This window comes from Pisolithus orientalis (genome assembly GCF_024613125.1).
Source record: "Pisolithus orientalis strain OTSU chromosome Unknown F5J12scaffold_6, whole genome shotgun sequence".
Lineage (NCBI taxonomy): Eukaryota > Fungi > Basidiomycota > Agaricomycetes > Boletales > Pisolithaceae > Pisolithus > Pisolithus orientalis.
The window spans coordinates 1-23,078 of record NW_026260787.1 but is presented as its reverse complement, the minus strand read 5'-3'; the positions used below and the strand labels follow the sequence as shown (position 1 = coordinate 23,078).

General features: G+C 47.6%; 3 protein-coding genes across 3 annotated transcripts; all 3 read right to left on the bottom strand.

The window, feature by feature from the left end:
• Positions 1-1,296: 1,296 nt before the first annotated feature.
• Positions 1,297-2,699, bottom strand: F5J12DRAFT_478716 (uncharacterized protein). Its single transcript, XM_051739622.1, has 9 exons — positions 2,563-2,699; positions 2,465-2,513; positions 2,334-2,415; positions 2,212-2,270; positions 2,099-2,158; positions 1,961-2,032; positions 1,859-1,909; positions 1,455-1,797; positions 1,297-1,398 (listed from the first exon to the last, which is right to left on the bottom strand). The coding sequence occupies exons 1-8, from the start codon at positions 2,607-2,609 to the stop codon at positions 1,501-1,503; spliced, it is 717 nt and encodes a 238-aa protein (XP_051602421.1). The 5' UTR covers positions 2,610-2,699; the 3' UTR covers positions 1,297-1,398; positions 1,455-1,500.
• An 18,369-nt stretch (positions 2,700-21,068) lies between these two features.
• On the bottom strand, positions 21,069-21,293 carry F5J12DRAFT_716660 (uncharacterized protein; the record flags this gene model as incomplete). The annotated part of the gene is made up of 1 exon (XM_051741022.1): positions 21,069-21,293. The coding sequence occupies one exon, from the start codon at positions 21,291-21,293 to the stop codon at positions 21,069-21,071; it is 225 nt and encodes a 74-aa protein (XP_051602420.1).
• A 448-nt stretch (positions 21,294-21,741) lies between these two features.
• Positions 21,742-22,488, bottom strand: F5J12DRAFT_780726 (uncharacterized protein; the record flags this gene model as incomplete). Its single annotated transcript, XM_051742505.1, has 3 exons — positions 21,742-21,837; positions 21,877-22,079; positions 22,131-22,488. 3 exons carry the CDS (start codon positions 22,486-22,488, stop codon positions 21,742-21,744), a joined length of 657 nt encoding a protein of 218 aa, XP_051602419.1.
• Positions 22,489-23,078: the final 590 nt, after the last annotated feature.

The window sequence follows — 23,078 nt, the reverse complement described above, 5'->3', positions numbered from 1 at the left end:
CCCCTAGGTTGCCAACCCAGGGAGTCAATTCATCAAGCGAAAGATGCCAGACTTCCTAGCGGCCAATCCAGCTACGGGAAGGTTCGTTGGGTTCAAAACCGTGAGTGGTTGCTCCGTTCCCTGTCATTAGGCCTACATTGGACGTTTGCAGTGGAAAAGATTCGCCTGATAACGAATCGCGACGATGATCCTCGCCGCAGCGACAGTACGCAACCAGCACAGGCCAAATACGTCTCATCTCTTTAGTCTGGTAGCCCTGCAACGGTGGCGACAAGCCAGTTAGCCATACAAGGTAACAGACAGGCGAGTCCGAGTGGCCGCCAAAGGGCTGTCTTGTGGGACTTCCGCTCTGCCACCCTTCTCGCCTGCTAGATTAGCCTTTCATTGACTCATCGGTTACCCAAAGGGACTGGCACGAAGCAGATATTCGATCTTCGTTTCACTTGGGGTCAACGATCGATCAGATACATCTCGAAACATAATCTTACCTGAATCGGTCACGGTGTGGGCGATCCCCATCTTTGCTGCTACATAATCTCGCCCATACAGGCGTCATAATTCATTCCTACCAAAACAGATCTTGCAGCTGTCGACATGAAGGCGGGGAGAATTCGTCGCTTGCATCATTGGAGGAAGAAGATCCTGTTCAAAACGCATACCTTTGCAAAAGCATAAACAGATTAGTCGTCCATCCAACTGCTTGTATAGAGAGGATCGAGTGCAAAAGGTCGATTTCAAATGGGACTTCCAGGTTTCCAGGAAGCATGAACTTGGAGTCTGCGAGGTGTCTGACGTTGGGCTTGTATTTGAACGAGTTCGTGAGTAAACCCTGGATGTCCATGCACGCTCATGACATGAAAACTCCCTGCCAGAATGAGAAACTACATCATGTTTAAAGCCCTCACTTGCGAATTATATATGCAGGCTAAGTTGGCGCTGGGTTGAAAATTTTAGAGGGTCCGACGTTTCGCTCTCCAAAATCTCGAGCATAGTCCGCTGAGCGGACAAGCGACTTTGAATAACTCCGCAAAATTCGGAAGATGAACATCCTAAAGCCAATTGCAAGAGCAACACGAACGATGCAGTCGAATCCTTTTTCACAGCGAGATTTACCCTGGGCAGGCACGCAAGAGCTAATTCGTGGTCCATGGCATCTACGAACAGAGCGTTCAAGCACTAGATTTGAAGAAAGGGCTTTATTATATGACGTGGATTCGAGACAGCATATTGTGAATTATACGTATCAATACTATCCGGGAACGGTCTAACAAACCGGTGAATGGATCATACATAAGGAGTAACTACTATGTGAACTCGATTGCTCGAATGTGTTGGACCGAAACCTACAACTGTGAAACGCGTTTACGATTTAACACTAGCAGATCGCGAAACTTTTAACTGGTATTCTGCGTGAGCTACAGACTCGAAGTGTCGTCTGCTGAAGATGTACTCACATCCAGACTGATACCTCGATCGACGAGACATCTCCACCTCAACTAATCAGGCACTGGAAGTGCGTTGTCCACGTTCTTTCCCGGAGGCGTGGACGGCAGATTCCCTCTTGTGTCCAAGGTGTCTTTCACGAATATGGCGGATAAAATTGTGTCGCACGACTTCTGCGGAACATCCTTCCCACTGGCAGGGAATTACCTCATCACGGGACTTCTTTGTTATTCCGTGAATGATAAAATGGTCCGCAGCCGTGGCATAGGTGACCTCTTGCAAACAGCATTTCCCATCTGGACCAGGATAGAGGCAATTTGTTGGCGGGCAGTTGATATACTTATTAATACGAGGCTACATGGATACATGGCGTGAGCGACAGGTCACGATTGCAAATAAAGCGAGTGTTGCTTACTTTCTTTTGAGGCACTGGACTGGGATTCGTCTGGAACGTTTCGTCGCCCACCTTTAATGTATTTGAGTAATGGTAACGTGTTTAAACCTGTACTTCACGCACTTTAGCCAGTTCCGTAGCTACACCCATAATGTTACTACCAGGTGCGCAGGACGCGTTGGGATGATGTTGAATCTGACGATTGGAATGCCGGCCGGGAAGAGAGGTCAGCCCAGGCATAGCGCGACCGATGCTACCTACCCGGTTGCAACATTCCAAAAGATTGACGTTTGTTCCATAAATTGTGGTGTAGACGACCGACTGAGTTGTACTGTGAGCTGCACGGCATATATTGTATACCAGGTGTTACATACAATTTGGTTTGGTGCCAAGGTATACCCAGCACTGGTCGAATACGGCTGCTCGACGAATCCTGTCCAATTACCGACGTACTTGTCAGGGTTCAAAAACAGGTCAGTCGAAATTAATGGCTCACCTGAGTAACACGGCAGTGATGAACCGTCTGACACCTCGTCCTTTCCTCGAGAAGCAGGGTATACTACGTTGAGGCCCGGTTTCTGTGCGAACACTGAGCAACCACTTGATGCTCTACTCAAGAAAACGCACGGGTTGGGCCGGCCGCAGCTCAGGAGCATTATTGAGCGTGTAAGACCGACTTGGCACGCGTGTCAGGGCCGAGGAAAAAGCAGACAGGTAAGACGTACGGGTTGAAAACCTCTGCATGCACGAGCGGATTAGGGTGGGGATTCATTTTTTACCTCAGGAACGTGTCCTAGCCTCCCTTTTCCCGTTCTTTTACATGTGCCAGACCATACCAACTGAACTCCTTGGGTAGGCGCCACTGGAGGGGTCTTAAGCGGAGGCGGAAGAAGGCGGAGTAGGAGGCCCTCCATCTACGTACGAATTTCGCTCAACGCGGTCCTAGCAAGTAATCATCTTCCCTCATGCCAGGAAAGGAACCAGCGGCGCATCTGATGATAGGCGGAGGGCTTAGGTATCCTCAGTACGTATGCAGATCCCAAATAACAAGGCGTAGCAGTTTCATGACACGAGCGCCGTTGATGGAGAGTATGGGTGAGTTTTCTAAAGGTTTGGTGCCGTGACGATGGATTATCTCTCAATATCGGGAGATCTGCATAAGGAGGGTCCATGACATACATTGCTGTAATGGGGCGCACAGCTACATTCCGGCCGTGGACCTGGGGCAGATGGCATCTACCTTTCCATCCGTTTTCGGGGTGTTTCAAAATCCAAACGTCAAGCGAAATGAACGACAACGTTGGTAGCGGCTCCGTGGATTGCATAGACTCCATTGGCAGGTTGGATCGCATCACTATGTGCCGAGTCATTCGAAGACGAGGGCCATACTAATCTGGCGCCGCTGCCAATAGATGCTGTATCAGCGGGGCCGCAGTACTCATGCGTATCCAGCGTACGAGAGAAGAGAGTTGCAGAGGCGTACACCAGTGCACAGATCGACCCGTACCCAGGTTCCTAGTGACTTAAAGTGTTATGCGGCAGTGGCAGTTGTCTGTATAAGCCTATAAATGACTGTCTTCCATCGAGACTATGGTTTGCCTATGAAGGGAGACTATAAACCTACCTTTCAAAAATCAATTTTATCTGACAGCCTAACGGAGTCCGGTGACCCTGAATGAATCTGTGTGAGAATATTCAGGCCGCCGCTTTCCAGGAAATGTCAACCGAATTCTGATACGTTTGATTCCATTTAGCGTCCCAATCATCACTAGAAGATAGGGCCGTCGGGGACGGCAGGCACCTTGTTTACGAATGCGACATAAAAGCCGAACACAGAACAACCTCACTAAGACTATCGTTTAAATGCAACATCTCGATAGGTAAACACCATAATGGGCCATGTGTCAACAGATGGTTTGATTTCAAGGATACGATTGCACGAATTGCTCGTAAGCCTAACGGCAATTCAGATTCCGAAGTCGACGCTGCAAAGCATTGAGCAAGCGTCATTACTCGATTTTGGCATTGCTGAAGTCACTCTGTGTCCAAAGATAATTGTCTCCATGTCCCTACCTATGCTTGCCTGGTTGGATGCCAGTAGGGGGGATTGGCGTGGCGCTGTCTACATACTGAAGCGAGAGTGGAGAACTTGCGAGGAAAGTGGTGATGTGCAGGCCAGGATCACTGCTAAACTGCCGGAGTTGCCGTGGCTACCCTGTTACCAGTATGTGCACACTTGAAGAGCTTCACCATTTGCGTCCCTTCGTACCAGGTTACATGAGTTTTTCAAACGCAACCTTGGTGTTGCACCCCCGCTGCACTGGACTCCCCTCGCCCTTGCCACTCTCGCCGTCCCAACAGAAAGCACACTACAGCCATCAGTAAACCATGCAAAGCACTGGGTTCTTCTGTTATGAAGCAATTCGAGCAGATAGCGGATAGACATGGTGTGTTCATTTTTTTTGGGCTAACACTTTGCTAACATGCTGTGGAAATATTTGACCCTGCACAAGTGCAAGAGATGAAGAATCAGACACCATGAGAGATGGTGCAGATGCAACTGAGGCTTGACCTGAACCGCGTGGTGCTTGTGCATCTGCTACGCAAATGACATGACTAATGAACTGGTTTGCAGCCCCTGCGATACAGTCAGGATATACCCACCCCCTGGTTACAAGAATGCTTATCTCTAAGAACCAGTGGGAAGCGGGCAACTTATGCTCTTCAACACAGCCCCCATTTATCTCTCAGGTAAGTGCTACGTCACCCGATCTGCGCTCTTGTCAGCATCGCTTTGGTCCCAGGCGTGGATCTTGTGCCGATCCCATGACTGTGTTTAATTCCAAGGGCTAACTGCGTCCAGGAAAGCATCGGTCCGGGATATGGATGGATGAAAAATAATATTTGACAGACCAGCAGAAGCATTTTACGGATGCCAGTATCGAAGACATTCTGAGTGAACGGCTCCACGGATTTCCGCAGATCATCTCGACAGAACTGCCATCTATGTGAACAATATCGACAAGTCAATTGTTAGCGATATCCAATCTGCGTTCAACAAGTGTCTCCATCAGTCAGATGACTCTGATCATGAAACAGTAGTCAAATATACATTGCCTTTTACCTCGTTCTCCAGCACCTTCAATTCGTATACAGTGAGCATCAAAAAGTCAGGCGTCCACCCCAGGCTTGCATAATGTATTGCGATGACGAGGTAGGTAATTGTATTGGCTTGTGGTATCACCAGTATACTAAATCTGGGCCTTCTGGAAGAGAGCTGTCTGCTGAGTTGCGGCATAGGGCAGAGGAGATAAGGCATGCTGCCTCGTGTTCCAGGGTATTTCAGTGCACTCGTCCTTCCTCCCCTTGCTTCTCTCCTCTTTCTTCTTGCCTCTCCTGCACTCGTGATCTCAGCAAAATGCAAGACGACGGCTACCACACCGTGAATGTACTGACCTAGCTTCTGGCTGTTGGCCGACCTTGCCCTGCTATTTACTTTTGTACCTGCTAGTCATTTTCTAACCATCGCCGTTACCCATTCATAGGCGTTCTCTTCCAGTCTGAAAATTAGTTTGTCCCCCGAGTTTTTGCCGGATCGAAGGTGCTGGGCTCTCCCCTTTGGAGGGCCTACCTTTTAGATACTGTTTGGTTCATGACGAACAATACGCCAATCGTTATAGAACTAGAAGATAGGGCCGTCGGGGATGGCAGGCGCCTTGTTTACAGATGCGACATAGATCCCTATAATTTACATGCGAGATTTCGATGTCTAAAGATCATATACCGCTCATTGCTCCGCTGTCAACTCCTCTGTCTCTGCAGTGTTTCCCCAGCCTTGTTCGCAAGTAGACAGCGCGGCAGTGCATTGGCATCGAGCTTGGATGGGCTAAGCCTACAATCCTACATAATTACATGCCTGCAATTCATTGCCACCATGATTTGAATCGGACTTTGTTTTCAGGAGGATCGCGGTTGCCGAAAAATGCGCGACAAATTTCGGGGTGCAGTGACCTTGTAAACAAGGTGAAGTTGCTCTTTGCTTGCGTGCTTGGAACTGTGGTTCCGGTACTTCAAGTGACCATTCGCCCTGCCACAATTCTGCCTGTTTCATCTACCCCTTGCATGGAAGTGCCAGCGCGGAGCAGACGTTGGATCTTCCTTCTGCTTGGGGTTATGTAATCGAAATCAACGATTGGCGACTGCTCTTCGTGACGCGCTGAACTTACTTTCTTGAACCATTCGCTGGTGCATATAAGCCACACCTTTGTCACGAAATTTCTCTCTCGGACTGACGTTCTTTGCTGAAAGGTGGTCTTTTTTGCTGCAGGAAATCATTACAAGTGTCGAAGGCAAAGCTATTGGGCGTCATAAGTCGTTTTTCGCCGAATCCCTGGACAGAAGAATATCTTGCGGGAGCGTAAGCACATCAGCCGTATGGTTGGGACCACACTGGAAAAATGATATATATAAGAGGGTCCCACTGGTGATCCTCATGAGCGAGTATAGCCGTCATTCCCGAATATTCGCACTGGGTCTATGGTATGTGAAGATCCATTTGCTAGAATGGGGACTGCACCATGTGTACGAGCTGTCGAAAACGATTAGAGAATGCCAATAGCCGTAGGCCCGGCAGACGTATCCCGGAAAGTCAATCGATTTTGAAGGTTGGTAATTCAGACGACGCCGGATACATAATGAATAGCAATACTTCAGCTAAACTTCATTGAATATCTGGCTACAGAATGTGTATATCAGTTTATGTCACCACAAAACCCGACAATTTTCGGATGGCCACATCTTCCCTAATTCGCGTTCTGTGAGAAATGCGTCAGCATCGAGTTGTGTGACTACTTATCATACACATCCAAGCTGAACGTTTCCACTAACGAGGTCATCTTTATCTCACCAGATATCTTATGCACGTTCCTTCAACAACGAATAAAGCAAAAGTTACTTACATCGTTTGGGTAACACTTCATTGGCTTCACGCATCATGGCTATTCTCCTTTGTTGTACCTTGGGTCATGTCCGAAGCTACGTGATACGAATGTCAGCTCGCCGCAATGCTGTACCCAGTGTTGGACTTTCAAGTATGTGCGATGGTGTTCGGCCTGACAATTGATGTGCCGATCGAACACCGCGATCAACTAAGGCATTATACATACAATAAAACATGATTGATAGTGTTCACCTCTTCACCGCACTGAAAAGGTGGCATTATGCGCTGTAATGTGATCACCCTGAACCGCTCCCGTTATCCATAGCTGTATCAAGGCTTCGCTCACATATAAACTAATTTATGCGGAGCAACTTTCCTCAGCGTTACGCATCGCTTCACTAGGTCCCGAAGTATATTCGACAGTGCCACCGGAGTGTCCTGCTAACGAGTCCTTTTATCCAGCGATAGACAACCTTGTTAAGAGGAGGAGCTTGGTTTTTCGTAGGTACAGCAAAAGAGAAGGTCCGCATTGCCTGGGGAAGCACTTGGACGAGCAGCTCCATTCCTCATGCGACAATCACGTCACGCTAAGAATGCCGCTGCAAACACCCAGTGACGCATACCAACCATGGATGATCTGGATCCAACAACTAAAACGCGTTTTTGAAGGGCCCGTGAGGCAGTCGACATCTATGCGTGACGTGTAAAAGGAGTAACACACCTATGACTAAATACACAGCTAAAAGAAATCGTGACTGATCTGAGAGAAGTACTAGTCATGAACCGTTGCCCACCCACTGCATCCTGTGCAAGTATCCACCACCACGTCGAGGAGACGACTCAGTAACGTTCTATCCGTATGCATGGCTGAAAACGTCCACGGGCGTACTGTTTGTCGTAAGAGGGGGTGAGACTGGAAGGGCATCGCCAAATTCATCCTGCTGTCAGTGGTCATCGATCGCTCCGCAAATCTCGTTTGTCCCAGGATCGGTTCAAGCAAGACGATGCTGGGCAGCCTCCTCCTGTAAATACAATCCTATCAGAATGAAAAGTGACAGCTATGTCTAAGTAAACCGCTCTGGTCGGCTCGCCTACTCAAAATCAGTATTTTTGCGCGAATAGTAAATCAAGAACTTCATATCATGGGTGAGATGTCAAAAGATTCTCTTTAAAAGGCACTGCAGTGCAGAGACCGATGGTACATGAGCGATGAAGGTGAGCCGGAGACTGTTTACTACCTGCTTGTGTTGATTCCAAAGTCATGTAACGTTGCGGTGATAACTACTTGTCGATAAGTCATCCGGTGGAAGTGTTGTCGGCTGCGGGTGAGTTCAGTATTGAAGATGGAAATCGTCGAACGAGTTTAACGAAGCTCGACTCGTCACCATTGCCAGTCCTTAGTTACATAAGCAAACTGCCACATTCTCTGACTCGCCATCGACGATGTCTCATAATCACAATGCAGCCTGCTGCTACACATATCTGCCTCAGCGTGAATGTCATAAGGTATCATAACCCAGAAAGGTGCCTGAAATATGTAAAAGCAGAGGAAGGAGTATCGGAGTGAATGTCATAAAGTATCTTAAACCGGAAAGGTGTCTGAAATATGTATGTACAAGCAGAGGAAGTACCTCTAGAGATTGTGTAGCATGGGTGAGGGTAAACATGACTTATCCGATATCCGTGAGAGCTGCGGACATATGAAGACATCACCTTGTCATACGTGTGCGTTGGCTTGTTTACAGTACCGTAGTTTCGCTGGTAGAGTATGCAAGTCAGATGAGAAGCCGAGTAGTCGGAACAACTGTGACGCTCATGAATGTTCGTTTCCACGTTTGTGACCAAGATGGAACTCCTTGAAATGCCTATATATGTTATGTCGGCTTATCCGCTTCGGACACCCGTCCCACCGACAGTAAGTGTATTCGTTTTTTGGCTTTGCATACACCCCGTGCTTGGATTGCATATGGCCGGGAAGGGATTGGCAGGTAATAACCTGCCAACATAACCTGTCGTGTGATACTGGGTAGAAGCAGAACTTTTCAGGGCAGCTCTGTGTCTAAAAAGAAGAAAAGAAAAGTATACGTCAGTGGCTAAAGTCTCCAAAGCAGGTGAAAATATACTCTTTGGTCTTGCTCTTCTTGTAGGGCGACGGCGACGGATGGCGGGCTACACCGTGGCGTCATGAATGGATTGACATATGAGAAGAAAATGACACACATGTTTCCAGGACCTCCGTAGTGTTCGACGTTTTGCGAAGTTGACATTGTTGGTGATAGCTCGTTTACTCGCCGTTTTATAAACAAGAACAAGTCAGCTTAAGTACTAAAAACATGCGGGTCAAAAATTAGAAATGCCCTGGAGAAAGATATCGTCTGCGGGCGATGAAGTTTGACGAGAGGCGGACCCTGTATGTCTGTCACTGCCAAGACGCGAAGGTTCCCCCGGCCTCCAAAGCCAGGGGCTTCATAGATTATGGAGTTCACGGATATGAAGATTTGGTAGATGGGTTCGGATCAATGAAAGCGGCCACGGAAAGAGCTTCGCATTGTAGGTGGAGTTTCATGCTTGAGAGCATCGCCTAATTAGCAAATGTCAAGGAGGGCGACTACTCGGATGGAATTAATGGAGGACGACGGAGGATGGATCCCCTGGAGGAAGATAGGTTGAATTGCCGGCACCGCACCGTGAAATCACTGCAAGGTCAATGGTGAACTGCTATGTGGTGGTGATACCCAAGAACATGAGCGGAGATGCGGAAGAATTTTAGGCGCCCAACCATAGCATCTCACTGCTTGATAGCATCTCACTGCTTGATAGCATCTCACTGCTTGATGGCATCAACACGGCCCGATCACGGCTTGACAGGACCAACCACCCCCTAGGTCGTCGAATAACTAACCTCTACCATTGCATATTGTTTGTTATGCATCGACGCGATCTGACTAACCGCAGAAGATCCACACGACTAGTCCGGAGAACGGCTAGTCGGGCATCTATCGTTGTCGTCTTTCCTGCACCCGGTCTGTAGAGGATTCAAGATATCGGATATCTCCTTTAGTCTATCAGTGATCGCGGTCACCCTTTGATTTGCAAAGTGCCGATGCCAAACGTCTCCCTCCTCACGACAACGAAATGTTGTCTACAGCGCAGCCTGTGGGTGACGATTCTCCCAAGGGTTTCCCAAGGTGATTCACGCGCTGTCCGAAAGTTGCGGAGGTTGGGGTACCTCCTGTACCACTTGGTAAACCAGGGGTAATCGTGAGTATTGACCAATTTTCTGTCTCGTCGGGAATGATCGTACGATAGCTGCGGAGATGGACCACCTGGGCTTCGCTCTGGCTACGCTGGGCCTGAAAAGGTGGTTACGCAGCAAGAAGACTATATCTATCACGGGGTCCTTACTGGCCGACGTCACGGAAGCTTTCTGAAGGCCATTTTGAACACGTGTTGGATTTACTAGGGCGAGGGAAGGATGCGGGTTGTCAACTGATTAGATGAGGTGCAGTTGTTGTGCCATGGTAAGCAAATGTCTGGTCTCCAAGCATGGTTGACAAAGACCCGTAGAATACCAGCAGCATGTACAGGGCTATCGTAGTCAACAGACCTGTAACGTTTTCAACGTCGGTGGGCTCAGAGCATTTGAATCGGGGCAAATCAAGGTGATGTGGTATACAAGCTCAAAAGGGGACTCTGCTACTGTGCACAACCGAGAGAGCGCGTTCTAGAAGGCAATACCGAAGATTTTGTAGTCGAGCGCAAATCCCCAATGTCAATGTGATGGTGGTTCACTCAAAGACGTCTTGTGGAATTCATGAAGCGCTGGCGGAATCCATAATTAGTGCGCAGATTCTTGACGTTTGCCAGTATATACTGTAGTATTGTCCTCTGCATCTTGATCACACTTCATCAGAACCCATTATTCAACGTATGAGACAGATGAGACGCGTAATAATGCTTGCATCTTCAACAACTATGTGAACTACTCCTAACATTGTAGCCCTTACGAGTTACTCAGGTATTTCACAAGCACAGATACCACGGGCCAACTGTATGGGTAACGAAGAGAAAGCATAGCGGGAAGTATACTATGAACCATGCAATTCTCCTTGTGCCCAATATACGGTTGACAAAACCTTTCATACGGGTATATTGCCAGCGCCGCACAACACTACCCTCGACGTTCTATGACGCTGAATGACCACCGTTCCGTTTGTGTCCCGAATGACACTCTCGAATGTGTCGTATAAAGTTGTGCCGTTGCACTTGATGATTGCAACCAATCCACTGACAGGGAATAGTCACGCCTCGGGCCGTGTGCTTAATCGCATGCATATTTTTGAAATGTTCTGGAGCGCTACCGCAATTGATACGTCTATTGCATATCATGCCGTTTGCGTCTGGGTATAGACAAGCAACTGGTGGGCAATTCACATAGGTTTTCATATACGTCGATTCGGGAGATGGCATGCCCTGTCAATGGTAAATAACAGTTGATTGAGGATCGGGATAACAGCCATACGTGTTTGGTTTGGTAGGTATTACCTACAGCGCCGGACAGTGAGTAATTCATACTGCACCATGGTTAAGCTGCCCGGAGTTGGTACGAAAGCAGGGACAGCGTACGGGTTTACTGGACCATCGTAATGTCGTAGTGAGCTGAAATCCTTAGAAGATGCCATAGTTGTACGTGCTATCGACCTGAATCATTGCCGTCCTCTTAAGTATGCATTGCGCACGCCGCCATGCAGCCAAAGCTCGCTGGAGTAAATGTCCATGAGATAGCAATTCACTGAAGACGCTACTGGTTGGTAGGCGGACACGACCATCACGCTCAGAGCGTGGTGTACCCAAAGGCGACCCTCGGAAAGGAGTATCAGGTTTCCCCAGGGTATGTTCGAACGTCCTTGAGGAACGCTGCATATGGAGGGCGGCAAACCCTGGAGGCTGAGTAATACCATATCCAGGGAAGCGTTCAGTTATCTCTACAATCTATCAATCCCGTTTTGTATCTGCATTTCGTCATTGAGAACGCCGTTGGAGGAACCAATTAGAATAGTCTCCATTGCTGTAGTCTAGAGCCTGGAGGTGTCATACCTTGCACGTGAGAATCTACTATGCTCTAGTCTTTCACAAGTGAAAAATAATGGTGGGCGAACGTTTGCGCTCGGATTAGATTGATATCAAACTCTGGAGGTGTCATAGCTTTCGTGTGGAGGCCTACTATGTTTGGTCAGCGGGGAGAAAGAGGTAATGGAAGGACGAATGATTACGATCGTTAGATCGATATCAAGCGCTGGGGGTATCGTGGCCTGCGCGTGGAAGCCTGCTGTGATTCGGTCATTCAGCGGGGAGAAAGGTTAATGGAGGACGAATGTTTGCGATGGTTGGATAGGTATCAGACCCTGGAGGAAGAAGCCTACCGTGTTTCAGCGGTTCAGCGGGGTGGAAAAGTTGATGGAGGACAGGATGTTTGCGCCCACTAGATCAATGACAGACCCTGGAGGAGTCATCATAGCCTTCCGCGTCGAAGCATACTACGTTCCGGCCATTCGGCGGGAAGAAAAATTTGATGGAGGAGGTCGTTTGCGCCAGATAAACCTTCTTCCAAGAGAAAACGGTAAGGCCGCCGTTGGCAGCCCCAGAAAACAACAGAGATGGAGTCGATCAGTAATTGCGTGTCTTGCCATGAGGCCTTGTCATCTCAGGATTAGAGACAATACCGGGCCCTCGTTCCAGTCTAATATGGGATTGGATGTTAGTGGTTGATGGTGGGTTATGGAGGGCTTCATAACGAAGAAAATGCGTTTAGTCGGCTAGAAGAGTGGGTAAAAGTTGATATTTGAGACCGAGCCGTCAAGGTTGCAGTATCAATCGTCAGCTTTGTTTTATTATTATTATATATTTGAAGGGGCTTGAAGTTGTTGGGTGACCCTCTTGCTGTCCTTCATGACCCAGTTGCGACCGAACGACGAAGGGAGGAGGATAGCTGAGGCTGTACGCCCAGAATTTTTTTCTGTCATAGCAAGCGCTGAACGTCTGTTTCACATCTCCATCTTATCCATCATTCTGATCAAACGACTCCTTCTCCCTCCCTCCCCGGGACGTGTGCAAAACCCCGGTTTGTAGACGCAGGGGGTTAATAACTAAGGGAATGACACGTGGATTTCTAACGGCTAACCTTGTCAATAGAGCAACGAATTAGCTGGGTTGAAAACTGTTGAAAAGCGTCAGTAGGTACCCCGTTCCTTGCCATGAAATCCTTAACTAGACGCTTTCAGTAGGCAAGATTCGCTTGACTGCGAACGGAGGCAATGATTCCTGCAGCCGCGGCACGCAACCGGCAAGAGCGATAACAATCCTATCTCTGTAACATAGCCCTGCAGCAGCAGAGCTGAACCGGTCAGATATACAAGATAACAGACAATGGTTACCCAAAGGTGGCGTTGTGGGACCTTCGCCAACGCTCCTCCACGTTCTCACCGTTTAATTTGCCCGTGGTTATACCGACGTGCTGTGATGCCCGACCCTCGTTCTGGACGTTTCGTTTACTTTGCGTCAGTAAACAATTGGGAAATACCATCCAATCATAATCTTGAATCGTCCGCTGGATAAGTATGAGCTGGTTTGCACAAGCCGCACCTTTGAGACTATATACAATCTAGTCCACGCCGACATTCCAGTTCAAAGAAGAACCAAACCAAGCGTTGCGGCTGTCGATTGGCAAGCGATGGGAAGGTGAAGCTGTCGCAAGTCGCTTGCGCCCTTGGAAGAAAGTCTTGTCCAAAACACGTACCTTTGCAAAAGCATAAACAAATCGATCGTGTTTCCGCCTGTGTGTAGGGGTTCAGGTGCGAAAGGTCGACTTTGAGATTCTCAGGTCCTTTGGGAGGATGACTCCGAATCCGCGGCACGTTCGACGTCGGGTCTGGGCTTTGAATTTCGTGAGTATTGACCGACCACTCGATCCGGAGCTCCATACACGCTCATGGCAAGAGAAATTTCTGCTAGAATGAGAACCATGCCATGTTTATAGGCTCTTGCAATATATGTGACCCGGGTTAAACCAACGGCTGTTTGAAATTTTTTAGAGGTTGGGCACTTTGCTCGAGTCAAACTGGTCTGCTAGGCGGAAAAGGCGACTGTAAATAACTCCGTGAAGTTCGGAAGGTGAACGTTCTGCCACGGTCCCGCCGTTACTTACAGTGGAAGTGTTGCTATGGAGCGAAGCAGGCATTGAAGTCAATCAACCATCGGCGAACACTTCTCGTGACCCACTGAGCTTCTTTTACTTCATCTGACCCCTGATGTGTACCCTAAGCCTGCATCTTTGCTATAATTATCTTCCCTGGTCTGACATCTGTGTCAACTGGAAGAAAGTAATCGTTCGTGCTCAAGAAACCTTTGCTACCGTCAGCTAGCAAAACCTGCTGCAGCTCGCGAGTCGATTTCGGTCTTGGTTCAGTTAAGCCTTGTAATGCTTTCGCCGAACTTCATAAGCGGCTTCAGTTGCTCATCAAATGCTTGGGACATCACAGGTAGTATAATCAAGTACTTAGGATGGTCTCTAGGTCGTTCTGGAGGATCATCTGCAAAAGCACTATGTGCTTGCTGAGTTTGTCAGTACCCATGAAGCACTGATTCGACGGAGACGAGGACACTGTTCCAGGACATATCCTTGCCACTGACACGTCAATTTCTTGATGATGGCTCCGAACTCAGGTCGTAAGTTTCGGTAGACCTCGCCGTAAATTGGAAGAGAGGATAGTTGTTCTTTTCACTGGTAATCCAGAATTAAAGAGACCCTGTACTGAGAACAATGCATGCGAAGCTCTACGGATGTATGGGAGTATAAACGTAGATGATGCTGTCAGGAAGCTATATGTAATGGTAACCTTCTACTTCAGTTCACTAAGCATTTAACTGTGGAATGCAGACGCGAGGTGTCACCATAAACCCAAGGATTTTCGGATGGCTACGGCTAGCTTTGTAGAGCTTGTCGCGAATAACATCTCCTACATCTCACAAGCCCAACGGCTGACCCGCTTATGTTTCCCAGCTGGGGTGTCGCTCGCTACCTGATGAAGGCATAGCGTTCATACGTAGTTGGTCTACAGAATTGCCTGTAGACATGTGGTTAACAAATGTAGTGTGAAAGGCGGCGACAATGAATAAAAAGAAATGTCGCTTACATCGTTCTGGCACCCTACAATGGCTTCACGTGGTATACCTTGCTGCCCTCCTTTGCCGTATTTAACCAAGCTCGACACATCCAGCTACGTGTTACCCATTTGCGACAAAACATGATTGATGGTGGTCACCTCTTCGTCACACAGGGAACGACCAACATTGACCCCAAGCTTTAGTAGAGGTGAATCTCTGCGCTGCAATGTAAGCAGCTTTTCTGTGTTACTTACCGCTTTGCTCGGTTTTGAGCGTATCCTGCGGCGCCACCAAACGAGTACGTACGATTGGTCAAGCAGTCATTCCGTCCAGTGATAAGTGTATGAGTTAGGGGGAGAGCTTGGATGGGGAATTCTCAAAGGTACAAAAACGGGAATGTTTACATTGCCTGAGGGGAAGTAGTTGAATCAAGACCCTGTGCAGCAACTATATCATTGCTCGGAGGCTGAGAATGGCGCAGTAACAAATACCTAATAAAACATCCCGCGCAGAGCCATGAATAATGGCATTGGCAACAATAAATGGGCCTTGAAAGGACTCGTGAAGCAGTCTAGGTGACATTTTAGTACGGATGGCATGCAAAGGGAGAAATCCAGCTGTGATCAAATTCATGGTCAAGAAACCAAGAACTGACGGTCCACCTGGACAAACACAGCTGCAGCGGCAAAACTATCGCGCGCGCGCTATCAGACTGTAAGGACGCCGCCGAATGTTTTTGGTTGGTTCAGCCAGCACACCGTTACCCCGAGTTACCCAGGTAAGTACTGGGTTAGTGCTCCATCAAGATTATACATCATTAGAACGTACAAAATCGCCGTCACACTACTGGTCGGCTCGGCAAGTCCACTCTCAGGCACGAACACATCTAAGTTTTCGATCTAACAGAGCTTGATTTCCAGGGAACGTATTGCGGCGGGGATTGGCTTACGGTGCAAGCTATTGCTACAGGGACGTTCGCGATGATAGAGTTTGAGGTTCAGTAATATGAAGGTTTACTTATGACGTCTAATGAGGATCACCAAAACACAAAGCCACGTAACAGTAGGTGTACAACAGTAAAAAGGGTTAAGTTCACCGAGTTTCGATTGATGGTTACACATTGCGCCTCGTTGAGTATTCAGGCACTATCACTGATTTAAAGGATAAAAACGAAATGAGAAATAGGGTAACGGAAATAATTCTGCAGTTCTCACGTGTGCCCGACGCCACGCTTGTGGCCTAAGTGGGTTTCTTGAATGTGACCGCACAGGTTCTTTCGTGGGCACCGTCCACAGTCCCAATTCCACTCGCAGAAAACGAAGTCTTCGGGGTGTGTGGCTGAGACCCCGTGTTTGTGCCGCATGTGCTTAGAAAGAGAACCGCAAGTGATTTCCTTCCAACACAACTGGGTGGTTGATACTGGCTGGAAACAGTATTTCAATTCCGCGCAGGGGCTCCTTGGAACGCTGGCTACGGAAGGTTGGTTGCGTCGGGGTGTCATGTGGCTGAGTAGCATGCGAGATGAAAGTGACATACCCGTCTGCCGAGTCGTTGAAGTGCTGGCCCTGTGAGTTCTGGAGGAGCGACGTTTGTTGGATGGATTCCTAAATGCTCGTTTACTTCTCTGCTTTTAAACAAGAGTGGGTAAAAGCTGCCCTGAAAGCACGAAAAACGAGGATTAATTACCCTGGCGACGACACTGCTAAATTTTGCTGGCAACAGACCTTGTCCTCATTGATAGTTGCTGTCATGTCAGGTAGCCAAGCATTTTCCAGAAGACTCCAAATTGCCATCTATGAAAAAAAGTGTTGGAAATATCATAATAGTTCTGATCATCTAGACACATCTAGATTGACACATTTAGATACACATGTTATGTCACATGACATGCTCAGTCATACAGCTCCACAATGACATCAGTATGACATCATTTACTATGTCATATTCCATGACATTCTCTGCTATTCTTTACCTTACATAGTGGTACCTTCCTTTTATGCTACTGGTCCATGCATAGGTCTACATGTATATAAACTCAGGGATTTCTGCTGTACTCCCCATTGATCTACATTGATTTACATCATTCTACACTGTTATCAAGCCCTCACTCTAAACTTCAAACCTATCACTCAATTCAAGAATAAAGGCAAGTGTTCTGTCTTTGCTCTTTGCCCTGTCCTGCACATAATGTACCTGCTTTGTACCATATCATATGACCAAATGAGGTTGACAATTGGCCATGTTGCACAGACTGGCTAAAGTTGAGCCCACCTCTGAGTTGTTATCATGTCACACAGCATAGCCATGATCATTGGATGTCACCATACTGCACAGTGTGGCTGAGGGGTCACTACTTTATACATCTTGCCTGGATAATCCTGGCATGGATTCTGGCAAGTTGGGAAAGGTCTGGTACTAACCTGGTCTGGGCTCACTGGCATGAGCCCAGCATGTGTCAGTGATTGCCAGTGGGTCAGAAGGCATTCCACTGTAATTCTATTGGGTTGGTATGAATGCCAGGCTAATTCCAGTAAGCTGGGACAAATGCCAGGATAATGCCAATAAGCCAGCAAACATACTGGTCTTATGCTAGTGGGCTGGCACAGATGCTAAGGTGGTGATGGTCAGTTGGCATGGATGCTGAGCTAATTCCAGTTGGCTGGTATGGATGACAGCCACCACACTATTTCCAGTGGGTCAGAAGGCATACCAATGTGCATCCATTGGGCCAGTATGAGTTACAGCCACTTCTAGTATGCTGGGACACATACTCAGCCTTATGCAGGTGGGCTGTGATGGGTGCCTGGATTATGGCAGGTAGTTGGAATATATGGCTAGCCAGCTTTCATGCCAGTATTAGTAAGCCAGGACCCATACCAGTATAGTGCAAATATACCAGAATAGAGGATAAGCTGGTGGTGGTTTGTGGGCATGGATGCTCATCTAATTCAGGTGGGCTGGATGGATCACAGCCTCCAGGATATTTCCAGTGGTTCAGAAAGCACACTAGTGGGATTCTATTGGGCCAGTATGACTTCCTGACATTTCCAGTTAGCTGGGTCAGATCCCATGTTATTGCCAGTGAGCCAGGATATCTACTGGGCTGAATCTAGGGGACTGGCAGGGGGCCAAGGCTGGTGACAGTTGGTTGGCATCAATTCCTAACTAACTCCAGTTGGCTGGTGTCACACACCAAAGGTGTTTGGTGAGGTGGACATGGATACAGCTGATGAATGGAGATGAAGACCATAGCCCTCATGTGAAGAAGGACAGCCAGGAATGTCAGCAGTCATCCCTTGCACAAGAACAAGTCATCAGTGCCAGAGAAAAAGAAAGGGAGCAAGTTAAGTGCTGGCTAAATTTCTTAAGTGCCCATGTATGGCATTCCAGTTTTCAACATATCTCTGCTGTTTCTGCAGATACCAAGACCATTCCCACACTTGCTTGTAGTGCTCAGCCATGCAATCTTACCTTCCAAAATTGGAAAGGATTTGTGCACTCCACACATTTCTACAGCACTCCCTCCAAAAGATGCTCATTTCGCTAATTCTTCTGATATGGCTGCCTCCACATCAATCATTTGCCTTTTCCCCTTTGCTAGGGACCATGGCTACATATATCTACCAGGAGTTCCTACCAGCTTCTGTCCTGAAGCATCCTGGTACATCCCATCCTTGTCTGTGCCCTCTCAGCCCATCCAGCTTGGACAGCATGTGTTCTTTTTGTCAGTATGACCTCTAGGAGGATGTTCTTTGGTTGCCTCAGGTCTGTCATTCGCTTAGAAAGGTCTTATGTGGTCATTTCAGTCTCTTTCAGTCCAAGAAGCATATGGATCCTTCCTCCCTGCTCCCTGCAATGTCTTCACACCAGTCTCATCCATCATTCTTCCAAGATTGTGACAGCTACAGTATAATCTACTGTTCTCTACTCTCCCTGATTGCATCCATGATGAGTATGATGCACATCTTGCCTCCTTGTTGCAAGATACAGCAGAAGACACTCCCTCTTCATCCTCTCTTCCAACAGAGCCTCATTCATGAAGTTTTTGTCTGCTTCACTGAGAGGGATGGTTTGGGGGGGAAAGTTGTGATCCCCTATGCTCCTGTCACCCCACAGACCCCCAAAGCTTGACCCCTGTTGACATCTGACTCACCCTGTCCACTTTTGGATGTACTATATTGGCATCAGATCAGTGCTGCCTCTCTGTCATCCCATCCTTGGCCTAGAAGTGATCTCTTTGAGATGTGACATGCACAGCCTCCCCCTAATGTGATTCCAGTGCACTTTCCCAGTTCCTGACATTACTTGACTCATACGTTGAATGTTCTGACTGTCTTTGACTCACCTATTGCCAATACTTACCAATCTTTTGACTTTGCTTACTGATTCCTTTGCCTTTTGGCTTGCTAATCCTTACCAATGCTTACCAATGCTTTCCAAGATGAATTACCCATTGCTTACATTCCTTACTCATCAGTTACCAATCACTTACCAAGTGTTTGCACCTTGTTTTCCAAGGGCAACACCCCTTTACTGTATATAAATCACTGTACTGAGATAGCAAAGAAAAGGAAGACATCAGAGAGCCCCTCTTGCTCACATTTTATCATCACTCAGTAATTCATTCAGCAGCTTCAATAGTTGAGACTTTATTAAGGGTCTAACTATCATCTACTTCACTTATCCTTGTCTATCATCAATATACTTTGCTCCAAGCCCTCCCTGAGCTCAGTGCAGCTTAGGACATCAAATGAAGTTGCCATCCATCCTTCTGTAGGCTGACAGCAGTCTACCCTATCACTTTCTATTGCATTCTTGCTCCCTCTTTGTCAGGAGCACCCCCAACCCTCAGCACTCATCTTTGAGTGTTGTAGCTCACAAAAACCCACCCAATCAAAGGTTCTACCATCTAGGTACTGCATAGGCACACCACCACTTGCTCTTTTTGTCTTTTGTGTTGGTTTTGGTTGGTTTTCACCACTGAACCACACTTTGACTCACACTGGGATGGATCACAAACTCCAGGCTATTTACAGTGGTTCAGAAGGCATTCCAGTGGGACAGTATTGGGCTTGGTATATGTTCCAGGCCAAATCCAGTCAGCTGGGTTAAGTTCCCAGTTGATGACCATGACCCTAGGGACACCTACCAGGCCACAACTATAGTGGGCTGGCACAGGTCCAGGGCTGGTGGCAGTTGTTTGGCATCAATTCTGAATCAACTCCAGTTGGCTGGGATGGATGACACCCTCTGGGCTATTTACAGCATGTTCAGAAGGCACTCCAGTGGGATTCTATTGGGCTGGTATATGTTCCAGGCAGAGTCCAGTCAGCCAGGGCCAAATTCCCAGTCGATGACCATAACCTGGGACACATACTGGCCTTATGATAGGGGACTGGGACAGATGCCCAGCCTACAGGTAGTTGATTGGCATGGATGCCCAGTGAAGGCCACTTAATGTTACCAGTGTAGATGATGGGCTAGTCTTTTGGCATCCCCTGGTGAATGGATGAGCCATACAAATAGTGTCCCATATATATTGGACTTCAGGCTTGGAAGCTATTGTCTATGGGGCTTATATATCAGTGGCCCATGTAATACAGGCTCAACTGGACCTGCAGTGTTCCATTTGGAATGGTAGGAGCATATTTCAGTGTGCTATGTGCATTGGCCTCAGCCCAAATAGGAGTGCCCATGTACTATGGAGGGCTTATAGTCCATTGTACATGTGTCCTTGGGGAGGGCCCTGGATATTATGATCCCATAGGATGGGCTAGGACAAATACTCCAGTGTTTCATGGTGTATGGGAGGCCCACAATATGGATATGTGTCCCATCTGTCTCAAGTCAGCCCATGTATTATGATCACCAATCCATGTTGTCTGGCACATATGCCACTAGTCTCATGCACAACAAGCAAGCCAATCTCCCAGTGTGCTATCTGACTGGATTTGGCTCAAGTTGAAGTGTTCTGCCAATTATGGGCCAGCCATAGTTGATATTTGGGGGAGGTATATGGAAAATAACTTGGCTTAGGGATGGCATATAATATCTATAGAACTACCTTTACATGGACCCCCTATTGGATAAGTGTAGGTTATATGGAATGTCCCACTGGACCTGCAGGCATCAACCAAGTCCTGGACATTCTGAACTCTCATCCAATCCCCACATGGGTATCCCTATCCAATTGTGTATGTTGTCCCTCATGTAGTAGGCAAAGCAACATTGGTTCCCACCCACAGAACTAACCCCATGTTGAAGAAGCCTGCATGAAAATGCAACTACAGTGCCATGGGGTTGTAAAGGAACTGAAGGCCAAGCATGTGGGGATATCCAATACACAATCTTCATAATTCACCAACCATGACCAGCATGTCATACCAATTGGACTGTGAGTGTGGGTCCCAGTGAAAGAGTGTGGTCCAGGTTAGAGATTATGGAGACATTCAGTAAAAACTGATGGCCAGTGCTGCAAGGCATCATGCATATCTTGGTTATGCTGACTTGACCATGTGTCCAACAACTGCATGGCTTGCCTTCCAGCATCATACAGGCCTGGGTGCATAATTGAAAGTGCACCTAGGAGAGGATGGCAGCTGGGAGGTAAGACTGCTGGGACCATTCATAACTGGCATCCATCCTGTAGGTCAGCAGAAACTGATGGGGAAAGGTTCATGGTCCTGGATGCCACTTGAGAGACATACCCCTGAGGTAATATAACCATACCATATGCCCCTGTTGGTGCCTGGCCAGGGAAAACTCCAGGCACCCTGGTGACTGTGAAGTGTGATTGAAATATTCAGCATTTTTCTGCCAGGAGCCACTTGTCATACTCTTGGACATTGTGTGGTGAAGGGGGTCCAGAGGTGGCAAGCATGTGTGTCTGCAGGGATGCCTGAATAATATAGAGTGTAAAGGAAATGTTCAAACTGACTTGCAAATCATTGGTGATGGCACTGGGAAGGTACCACAATGCAATGGTATTGCCAGTACCAAGGATTACCATAGGTTCATCCACAAAGCTGGTGAGACTTGATGGATGTGCTGCCAGGTGGCCTGCCTCCTGGGTTTCATCAACCCCCAATTCCATAGCTGAAAGGCACTCAGAAAGCCAGATCAGATTGATGCTGCTATGCTCTGCAATACAATTTACATTTGACTTTACATTCAGCTGGGACATCAGCTTACTTCTATTATTGTATGCCACATGCATGCTGGCCACTATCTGATTTGTAGCAACAATGCCATATGTTGGAATGTAGAGTGGAGGATCTGGTTTGGGGGCATTTGGTCCTGGGAAGGTTTGACTGGAGAATTCCCAGCACATATAGTGTGTAATATCCTGGGTGGCACTGTGATTTATTGCCATTAAGAACAGAAGACAATATAGCAAGCACAGTGTTGATGATGGGTTATCTGGTAGCTGTAGTGTGTAGTATGGAACCATGGCTATGTATGCTGGTGTTTTCTGGACCATAGTGAAGCTGCCATGGTTACATGGCATTGGTAAATGACCATTCTGGCCTTCAAAAACAGGTGCCACCATGGTGGCATAGTACCTCTGGCTTCCACATATTATTCCAGCATGGTATGGGTACCAAGATAGAGGCAATAGATGGCAAGTTCTGCTATGGCTCCAGTGCTAGCTACACTTCCTACCACACCAGTTCCATTTCATGGTGTTCATGTTCCTTTATACACCATGCCAAAGCATTAGATGATGGACCAGGGCCTTTCAACCTAATTTTGTACTCCACAGCCATTGAGAAAACATGATGCAGCCTTTTCTAGTACAGGTCTGGCAGTGCCAGTAATGCACAGATACAACATTCTGCTATGGGTCTGGCACTAGCTACACTTCCTACCACACTGGTCATATTTCAGCATGTGGACCTTTCATTATACACTGTCCACAAGCATTGGATGATAGCCTGGGGCCTTTCCAAATAATTGCCTATTCCACAGCCATTTAGAAAATGCAATGCTGCCTTTCCCAGTACTGGTCTGGCAGTGCTGGTAATGCATAGATACACTACAGTATCAACATTGGTCTTGTTCAGATTGATATCCAGCCACTTGGCTCATGATAACTGCTGTGCCAGGATAGGCCACTTGCTATTCTGGCCTCCCAGGATG